Source organism: Triticum dicoccoides, chromosome 6B (genome assembly GCF_002162155.2).
Source record: "Triticum dicoccoides isolate Atlit2015 ecotype Zavitan chromosome 6B, WEW_v2.0, whole genome shotgun sequence".
Taxonomy (NCBI): domain Eukaryota; kingdom Viridiplantae; phylum Streptophyta; class Magnoliopsida; order Poales; family Poaceae; genus Triticum; species Triticum dicoccoides.
This window is the reverse complement of record NC_041391.1, coordinates 255,755,880-255,766,729: the sequence shown is the minus strand read 5'-3', so window position 1 is coordinate 255,766,729 and position 10,850 is coordinate 255,755,880. Positions and strand designations below refer to the sequence as shown.

Here is a 10,850-nt window from a genome sequence, read left to right as displayed (position 1 = left end):
TGATGCCCGAAGCACACCGCCGCACGAACTCGTCGCCGACGAGGCTCCGGTGGCCAATCGGCCCCGTGCATATGCCCGTTGGCTTTGTGGGAGCCTGCAGAACGCGTTGTTGCTACCCGTTGATCCTCCCGTGCACGGTGGCGCCGTTTTCATCGGCGCCCGAACTCCGGCGACCGCCAAAGTCGTCGCCGGCGACGTCTCCGGCCACCCCGAGCTCAACCATCACCACCAAGAGCTGCGGCTCGTTCCCAGGAGCTCGTAGATGCTCTCCGCCTCCCGTTTGGTGGCCGTAACGTGCAAATGCACTTCCTCCGCCGCGCTCGGCCTCGCCGGCGGCTAAACGCCGGCGAGTTGACCGGGTTTGACCCCCCCAGGGTCGCTGACCAGTGGGCCCGACCCCCCCTAACCTTTTTATTAAATTAAATTAACCCCTGTTAACCCCCCTGTCACTGACGTGTGGGTCCCACACGTCAGGTTTGACCCTGGACAGCCGCGTTGACCGCTGACGTCGTGATGACGTCATGCTGACGCAACTATATGATTTCTGGAATTAAATTTAATCAGGAAATTCCAGAAATTGCTTTAAACTTCAAAAATTCATATCAATTCAACCGTAGCTCAGATTAAAATAATTTATATATGAAAAATTATCAGAAAAATGCAACCTTTCCATCTGAACTAGTTTCATGCATGAAAAACCAACTTATACATGCTGAATATGGGAAAACACATTATGGCATATATAAGAGACCTAATTTAGAAATGCATTTGAACCTTTGGTTCAAATGGACTTCAAACTAATTGAACACTAGTTGCATTAGCTCAACAGCATCACATCTACATGCCATGTTCATGCATCATATTGTTGCATATGATTGTGTATTGATTGCCGGCACCGTTCCTTCTCGATAGGTCCTGCTCCGGAGACGTTCCAGAGTACCTGTCGGTGAAGCAGTGCCTCCTCTGTTGTTTTACCAGGCAAGCAACCCCCCTTGTTCATTTCGATAAAACCCTACTCTCTCGCTCCTGCTCTCAGTTATTGCATTAGGACAACAACGATTCATCTGCTACTTTGTGCTGCGGTAGTTGAACCCATTCCTCTGCATGACCTGTCATTGCCACAGTAAATAGTTGAAACCCACTAGCATGTGTAGGAGTTGATTGAAGCCACTGATGTGTTCCTACCATGCTATGCCTGCTATTGCTTAGAGTTGTGTCAGGTCTGATTCATTGGGAATGAATTGGAGTGTCACGATATGTTCTGATGCTGAGAGTGAAGTGTGTTAACATGATTTGGTAAAGGTAGCGGTGAGAGGCCATGTAGGAGTACATGGTGGGTTGTCTCGCTGGAACCGTCCTTAAGCACTGAGTTCTATGTATGTTGTCCAATGACTCGATACTACCACACATTGGAATGCTTAAGTGCCCCTCTCGACTTATTAACCAACTTGGTCTCTGTCCAGGAGTCGCAACTAGTTTCTGGTGTTTGTAGGTAGTGCTATTTTTCTACCAAGTGGCACCCGGCAGGGTGGGCTTGGGACAGACTAGGCACACGTGGCACGGTGTACCGAGTGGCACCCGGTTGGTGGGCTCGGGAACCCTGCTCACATCGTTTGGGGCCGTGAGCGACACCCCGGCCGGATCTCCTTGCGGATGGAACCCGAATAGGCGATAAACCTGGACTAGAGTCTTGTGTGGTTAGTCAGGTCGTGGCCGACACCCTCGCCAGGCTTCCGCTTGAAGGTTGCCGAGGTACATGACGTGTACATGGCGGTAAGTGGCGAGAGCGTGTGTGAAGAAGTACACCCCTGCAGGGTTAACATGATCTATTCGAATAGCCGGGTCTGCGGTTATGGACTTCTTGGATGCTTACATGGTACATAGACAACTTGAAGTGGATACTATAAAATGCTCAAGACAAGTGTGAGTGCTATGGATGGCCTTCTCGTAGGGAGACGGGGATGAATCCATAGTAGTGTATTGTATGGTGATTAGTGGACTCGTGTACGTTGTTTCACCTCCAGAGTTTCTGGTAGTCGTAGAACAGGATAGCCACAGAGTCAAAGCTGGCTTGCTGCAACCAAACCCCACATTACCCTCTTGATACAAATGCATGTATGATAGGATCTGATGTAAGTCTTGCTGAGTATCTTTGTACTCATGTTGCTTTATTTATGTTTTTGCAGCGGAGACTTCGGTCTTACTAGGGTTCTCATGGACTTCGACTAGTAGCTAGTACCTCAGCTACGATCTTGATCGGATGTTGTAGATAGTCAGGCTCTTCAGCCTTTTTCATTTGTAGATGTCTGTACCCAGATATGTAATGCTTCCGCTTGTTGCTTGTATGCTCTGTATGATGGGTCTAGTGACCCCTGTTTGCAATAATTGCTATGACGGCTCTTCTGAGCCTTTATCTATATAAGTTGTTGAGTTATGCTGTGATGCCATGTTGTACAGCACATACTTGCATGTTATGCGTACGTGTAATGTGTATTGCTATGTGTGGGATCTGACTATCTAGTTGTTTATTCTTAGTAGCCTCTCTTACCGGGAAATGTCTCCTAGTGCTTCCACTGAGCCCTGGTAGCTTGCTACTGCTCCGGAACACTTAGGCTGGCCGGCATGTGTCCTTCTTCGATCCTGTGTCTGTCCCTTCGGGGAAATGTCACGCGATGAATACCGGAGTCCTGCTAGCCCGCTACAGCCCGGTTCACCGGAGTCCTGTTAGCCCAGTGCTACAGCCTGGATTCACTCGCTGATGACCGACACGTTCGATGCTGGGTCATGAATGCCTGTCCCTGTAAGTTAGTGCCACTTTGGGTTTACGACTAGCCATGTCAGCCCGGGCTCTTTATCATATGGATGCTAGCGACACCATCATATACGTGTGCCAAAATGCGCAAACGGTCCCGGACAAAGGTAAGGCGACACCCGTGGGGATACCGTGCGTGAGGCCGCAAAGCGATATGAGGTGTTACATGCTAGATCGATGTGGCATCGAGTCGGGGTCCTGACAACGGAGCTGAGGGAGGCGGTCACAGGAGAATGTTGCGCGTTGCTGGTAGCCGCCGGAATAGGTCGGGATCGGTGGTGGCGGCGAGGGACTGCGGGAGATGGTGATGCGCGGCCGTGGGCTTTGCCCCGGCATCAGTGGGGATGGCGATGGCACGCGTGCAGGTCGTCCCACGCGCAGAGGTGGCCGCCGGACGAGAAGGCACATGATGTCGGGTGTGCTCAGGGCGCCCTGGTCGCCGTGTGCAGGTGAGGTGGCTCTGGGCGCGGCGCGAGGGGGAGGATAGGCGGGGACTGCAATATAGAAGGGAGGGGGTGGAGGCTAGGGTTCTCACCCAAACGGCGCCCCGTCAATCCACAGCCAACCAACGGTCATGACACAACGACACAAAACATGAAAAGACGAAAATGCCCTCGACGGGGCATGGGAATAATGGCGGTGGCACGAGATCTTTCTCATGGAGAGTGAAACTGTTCATTGCAATAGTGCCCCCTCTTTGATCCGACGGCTTGGAACTCATCAAGCAAACATATCGGACGGCCATAATCGTCTGATCTCTGAGGAGCAAGCGGTTCTCCCATCATTCTTGTTTGTCGATACTCGGCGTACATGATTTTTCCTGTATGAGTGTAGTATGGCACTCCACAATCAACTCGATTTCAGTACTAGACTATCACACTTAAAGGGTCTGCCGGATTTTATTTTTTAAGGAGGGTCTGCCGGCTATTTAATTTTGTCCGGTAGCCTTTAGAACTCCATTTGTTGTCCAACTGTTCATCTAAGGGTTTCTTTTCCACATCGCCGTAAAAGCATTTATTTGGTGCAGCGATAATGTCGGTTCATAAATGAATGAATTGACGTAAATGATCCTGACACGAAATAAACCACGCGCAGCAGTTGTGATTAGACATTGTAGTCGTTTATATATATGACTCTAATAACAATAACAACTGTACCGGCCCCTGGTTTCCTCAAGTAGAGATTCACAATAAAAAGAAAAAAAAAGGCTATCCGTAAATTAGAAGAATCGTAACGATCGCGACATGCGCGCAATTTACATACAGGAGATATTAATAGGTTCACTATAAAAGATATTTTTTAGGATCACCGTAAAACAATATTAATACGTACGTGCACGACTGGCTAAGGTCATACAATCTGCATTGACGTAAACTGACACGGAGCAGACAAGGCGCAGAAGTTGTGAGTTTTAACAATCGTGCCGGCCGTAGTTCCGTGAATTAGCGTATCATAACGATCTCGGCGCAATGTACATGCAGACTCTGCAAACGTACGACCCAAACCTACTCCTATATATATAAACGATCTCTGAAGTCGAGAGATAGTAGTCATCTCGTACTCCATACGCCAAGCATAGAGTAGCCATGAAGTCCGCCATGGATCGTCCCTTGCTCCTCGCAGCCATAGTAGCGTTGATAATTATTGTTCCTGCAGCGCAAGCAGACGATGGTGGCTGCGGGTCCGGGAAGGCGGGTACCAACCACCGCAGTGCTAATTCGCTAAAGATTGCCGCTTTCTTCTCAATATTAATCTGCGGGGCGCTCGGGTGCGGCCTGCCTGTGATGGGACGGCGTGTGCCTTGGCTGAACGCTGATGCCGACGCCTTCTTTCTGATCAAGGCGTTGGCAGCAGGAGTTATTCTTTCCACGGGCTTCATCCATATTCTTCCAGATGCGTTTGAAGACCTTACATCAGATTGCCTACCAGTCAGCGGCCCCTGGAAAGAATTCCCCTTCGCTGGGTTAGGCGCCATGGTGGGAGCTATTGGCGCCCTCATCTTTGACACCGTCGCAACAGCGTACATCACCCGCGTGCAGTTGATCAAGGGAACTGCCCATGCAGTCGCATGCAGCGGCAGCGTGGTCGGCGTAGATGAGGAGAATCCGGCTGGTGCTGCCGGGGAAGGGCGTCACCAGGAAGTAGAAATGCACGAGGGTTACGTGGACCTCCACACCCATGCATCGAACGGGCATGCTCATGGATCGGCAGCGCTTGTCGTGGCAGTCGGCGGCAGCCATGACGACAAATACACGATCCGGCAACGTGTTATCTCACAGGTTTGCTTTTGACCTATAGCATCTCTTTTGTTGCGAGTGAATATTCTTACGTTAAGCATGATAATTGGTAGGTACTTGAACTTGGCATTGTGGTCCACTCTGTGATCATTGGCATCTCCCTCGGCGCTTGTCCGGATCCGGACACCATCAAGCCACTTGTCATCGCACTAAGTTTCCACCAGATGTTCGAAGGCATCGGCCTTGGTGGCTGCATAGTTCAGGTTTATCACTTAGCCCTATCTTCCGTGTCACGCATATTTGATCTATATATCATTTTCTTTTGTAGGATCATAACGATCACGACATGCAAGCATTACCTATACTAATTTATCATTTTGAGTATGTTTATATAATACTTTTAAGATACTCTAAAGTGAACTACCTGCAAAAATTGCAACTAAACTCATGGTTTTAAGCATATTTTTGAAATATGTTCATATTTTGTATATAAAAGGAGAGATAAAAAAGTGGTACAATACCATCTAAAATTTTCAATATATACTACTCCGATAATCATATATACAACATACTATGCGTATATATTATCCATATGATAGATGCTACGAAGAATGCGTGAAACAAATGAACATTCGTTTTTGACGAAAAGGCTGACAGCGCAAAAATTGGGAGGTGCCTATAATAATCCATGTACTTTTCCTAAAATCGGATTGTACAGTAGTTGTTAGACGTTTGTGATCAGAAGTTCATTTTTTTATGTTCGTGCTTTTAATGAAGATGTGTTCCATATGTACTACCAGAGTAGTCAAAACAAAAACGTGAACCACTTTTAAACCCATAGAGATTACATCTACTCCCCGTCACGGTTTAGAAGGCGCACTTGGAAATTCTCTGGGACCTAGGTGGTTATCTATTGGCTGTGAGATGGGCTAAAAAATAGCATTCACACTACGCATGCATATAGAAATATGATATCGGAGTACTACTTAGCTACTAAAAATAAATGCAATGCGCCCTAAACCTTGTCTATAGTGGAAACGCACGCAAATTTAACTGTGCCTTCTAAACTGTGACGGAGGGAGTATTAGTATAGTACTAGTACATATTAATTACAGAGACATGTATTGAATGTATCCACACTAATTTCCACGTGCGCGAAATCTGTGTTGATTCGTTAATATCTGCAGGCAAAGTTCAAGGCGACCTCCCTCATTACTATGATCCTCTTCTTTTGCTTCACTACCCCGGTCAGCATTGGCATCGGCGCCGCTATATCGTCGGTGTACAACGAGAACAGCCCGAACGCGCTGATCATGGAGGGCCTTCTCAACTCCGTCGCGGCTGGGATCCTCGTGTACATGGCACTGGTCGACCTCCTAGCTGAGGAACTTACCAACCCGAAGGTGCAGGGAAGATGGAAGCTTCAGCTTGGTATCTACATTTTTATGTTGATAGGGGCCGGCCTGATGTCGATGCTGGCAAAATGGGCCTAGTCAAACGCTGCAATTCGATATTGATGGGAAAAGATAACGGCAGATCGAATATAATTCTACTTTGTATTGCATGGCCAATAAAATTGTAATTTATCAGATATATTCATTTATGTTATATTCGATGATGTTTTTATTCAAACTAGCAAATGCCCGTGCGTCGCAATGAGAGAGAAAAAAATATCATACACTCATATCCTTTTTTTCGCCCTCATCGACAGTAACCACCTCATCACAATGTGTCCGAACATCATCAATCCTAAGGCGAAGAGTTGATCCACCACACATCTGACTTGCTACTGAACCGCACCAGTGCAAAGGGGATGTCTAATACCATAAAAAACTAATCTCACCGAGTTTGAATCAAATAACTAAACCGATGAGACAAACTCAGTTCAGTATTTGCAAAAATTTAGTAATACATTTCTGACAACTGACGCCATTCAAATAGTTCAAAGCAGCAGTTAAGCATTACTATGTGCAAAGCTGACGAAGACTCTAATGCAATGTTGCTGATTAAAATAACTATACAAAGACCATGCTACTATTTTTAAGTGTATGTACGCTACTAAATATAGGTAAATTTATAGACGAACACATACGTCCTTGATTGCATTGTCATCAAAATAAGCTGCTCGTAGCGACTAACAGACTGAAACAGCGACGAACAATGAACATTTGGTTTGACTTACACACATAACCTACAAAATGAACCAAAAGCCAAGATTTCACTATTCTTTAGCACACTGAAGAATAATGGAAAATGATAAAAATTTACAGCCATAAGATTAGAGAAAAACACTACTCTTCCCAATAACAGGCATTATCCACATGATAATGCAGAAGCGGGACCAACAGAAGACTGAAACCCGCTAACCCAGCCCCCGCCTCCTAGCCGCGCTGCCTAGCCGCGCCGGTGGCCACTCCGGCCCCGGCGGCCACCACCTAGCCTCCACCGGTGGCCACTCCGGCCCCGGTGTCCACATCAATCCTATGCTTCAACATCACTCGCTCAAGCCCGATCTCCATCTCCGTGATGGCGCTCTCTGACCTCAAGTTCGAGCAAGGCTTGGCCTTTGAAGCCTACATCTGGAAGCAATTTGGGGTTCCAATCAATCATTTTGACGGGGGAAAACTCAAGGAATTCTTCCTGGTGGCAGAGGTGACTCGTTCTAACTTCGTATCAACTCTGATTCGGTCAGTCTCATGCTTCAATCTTGCTTTGGGGGTCATGGTTCTCGTTTCAAAGTTTCGTGCCTTCAAAATTGGTCGTTTAAATTCAGCGTTTCCTCAAAGAGTGTAGGTTTTGCCATCATCAAAGGGGGGAATTGCGTCAATGATCTCTTTAGTTTGGGGTTTTTCCTTTGGGGCAATGGTGGCCCAGATTCCCGCAAAGAGTTCAGGCTGTACCAGCAAGAACTTGAACAAGAATGGTTTGTAGTCAATCGTTCTGGTGATCGTCGGTCTTATTCCGAAGCTGTTCAAACCCCAAGAATCTTTACTGGCAATAATTCCTCCGTTCGTCCTCCGGTTGGAACTCCGGTCAGATCTCCGCCTAGATCGCCGATCAGATCCGGTGCTAATCGACCCCTTTCAGTTTCCCAGCGCTTGACACAATCAGTGGCACCATCACAGCAAGTGTTAACTGCGCCCAATAATGTGGCGATCGGAGGGGCGGGATCCACGGGTTTTCAAACTTCTGGGCGGCCCATGCTGCTAGGGAGCCCAGCACTCTTTTCTGTATTCGCTGCCTAGATGTGGGCCACCTTCGGCCTGGTTGCAAGAATAAAATCCGCTGCAGAGGATGCCGTCGCCTGGGCCATATCAAAGAGAATTGCAGATTTGGAGGTACGAATTCCGAGCCGACGCCTCGCATTCAACCGCCTCTCCTGTAGCAGCCACATTTGGTTACTGACCATGACTCGCGTCAATCGACGCATTCAACCCCACCTGTCAGAGAGGGCATCATCCTCCCTCTTCAGTCAAATCAAGCCATTACTGCCGGTGCCCACTCGCATTCCCACCACTATCCTCCTTCTCTGCAGCAACCAGCTCGTTCTTCGAGGGTTTCGGAGGAAGCGGCGACTCTGCTCTCGCCGGCAATGGCTTCGTTCCCCTTCGACCCTAGGCCATTCCTCCCCGAGCGTTTCCATGTGATTGAGGTGGAAGGAAGGCCGGCACGCCATCGCGTGCTCCATGGCAACCTTGTGCCAGCCAATGAAGATCATGCCATTGCAACAATCATCCCCATGCCCCAAGGAGAAGTAAGTTTCCTCAACGTCCGTGAGATCCTACTTGAGTTTCTGCAATCCAAGCGCATTGGGGTCTCGGAGGTGACGAAGTGTCCCTTTGGACAAGTTTTTGCGAGGGTTCGCAGTGCGGCTGACAGAGATTTTCTAGTCAATAGAGGGCCGCATGCTTATGATGACATTCATATTGTATTTCAAAGGCACAATGAGGGGCTGCATTGGAAGAACTTTAATCTGAATCATGATGTCTGGCTCATGGTTGTCGGTTTCCCTGCTGATTTAAGAAGTTTTCATGAACTGTCTAATGCCACTGCAAGTTTCGGACAGTTGATGGTCTGGGACAGATATAAATCAAGTGATGTTGCAGTTGCACTGAAAGTAAAAGTTGATACACTCAAAGATGTTCCAGCTAGTCTTGTGGTCTCTGAGGCCAAGAATTTCGGTGGCCAATCTTGGACTTGCCCTGTTGTGATTGTCGATGACAACCCTATTGGAGTTCCACCACCTAATAAAGACCCAGTACCTGAAGATGGCAACCCCCACCCAAGGCCACCAGAACAGTTCCACCATCCCAATCAGAACAATCTGATGGTTGGGCCTGTTGCATTTCATCTCCTGCAGCCTGAGCAATAGGTGCTACCTGTAATTGAGAATGATCCAGCTCACAATGATGAAGAGGAAGGCTGGGGTCACTAGGCTATGCCACAACAGCAACATCTTCCTGTTGATGTGGAAATCCAAGCTGGTGAATTTCTGGCTCTAGATGACTTAATGGGGCCACTTGAAGTACAGGTGGTGCAGCCTGAAGATGATCACAGTGGTCTCACTCTTTCCCTGGGTCTGCCAAGTGCAAATTTCAGTTCTACTGAGTCTGCTATTGGTGCACCAGGCATCCCAGATTTGGATGAGCTTCTGGCACCCCTGGTTCTCCCTGAAGTTCAACCAGTTATACATGTGGCACATATAGCTTTGGATCTTAATCAACCCATTGAGCAGCTGCCTCTAGAGGACTTTGCTATTCCTCAGATTCATCTGCCTGCTGATGACAACCTTCCTCTGCCTCCAAGAGAAATGACAGTTTCAGAGCCACTCTTGCAACATATGCTGTTGCTAACAATTATGCTGCAAATGAGATTGGGGCTTCCTCTGCTGCTGCCACCCCTTCTGTTGCAGCTGAAGTTGATGTTGCACCTGCCACCATTGAAGTCTTGGCTGATGTTGTTGCCAAACCTGCTCCTCCAATTCAGACACCAGGCATTGAACCCAGCTCTGTGGTTCCTGTCTCTTTGGCCAATGTGGATGATGCTGATCCTGAGCAGCTTGTTCCTCACAATTCAAATGCTGAAACCAATCAAAATGCAGAAATTTCCAATTCCTCAGCAGGTACCTGTTTAGAGGCCCCTCCTGGATTCCCTTACCCTATTTTCAATGCAAGTTTTGCTGGCAAGGATATTCAGTTACTGTCCTCTGCATCTTCAAGTCAGGATGAGGAGTTCCTCTCCAAAGAAGGTTTGGAGCTTTGGAAGGCTCACTTTGCTCCAGTGGACTCAACAGACAAAGTCACACAGGTACCTATTGAGTGGTGTAAAGTCATCATTTTTGCCTTAATGACTCTTGTAACACACCGGTGTAATGATGCTACAGTAACCCCTGTGGTTAAGTTAATCTTTTTGCTAAACATGTGCCTGATCATTATTGTCTCATGTTCTTTCACATTCCAGTTGAATTCAAATTCAAATTTTGTCTGAAATTCAAAATGCTCAGACATGAAAACAAAAATGTTCATCATGTGCAGAATATTCCACAACTAATATTGGTGGTGAACCAACATTTTTGCAAAAAGGTTTGAGTGGCCTAAGCTACTTCAAACAGTGGCCTAAGAAATAAATTAAATGCCTTTTTAATTTATGAAAATGGCAAACTATTTCTAAAGCCTCACAATCTTTTTTGGCAGTGCCTAATAATTCTTTGAGATTATTTTGTCCAATGGCATAATTTTTTGCAAAGTCTTTATTGGCTAAAAGAAAAAGAAAAGAAAATGCAAAAGCTGTTTACAAAAAAA

The 10,850-nt window shown here is 47.1% G+C and overlaps 1 protein-coding gene across 1 annotated transcript; it reads left to right on the top strand.

The window, feature by feature from the left end:
* Window positions 1-4,344: 4,344 nt before the first annotated feature.
* Window positions 4,345-6,675, top strand: LOC119324950 (zinc transporter 8-like). Its single transcript, XM_037598712.1, has 3 exons — window positions 4,345-5,091; window positions 5,163-5,312; window positions 6,237-6,675. Exons 1-3 carry the CDS (start codon window positions 4,399-4,401, stop codon window positions 6,540-6,542), a joined length of 1,149 nt encoding a protein of 382 aa, XP_037454609.1. The 5' UTR covers window positions 4,345-4,398; the 3' UTR covers window positions 6,543-6,675.
* The last annotated feature ends 4,175 nt before the right edge of the window (window positions 6,676-10,850 follow it).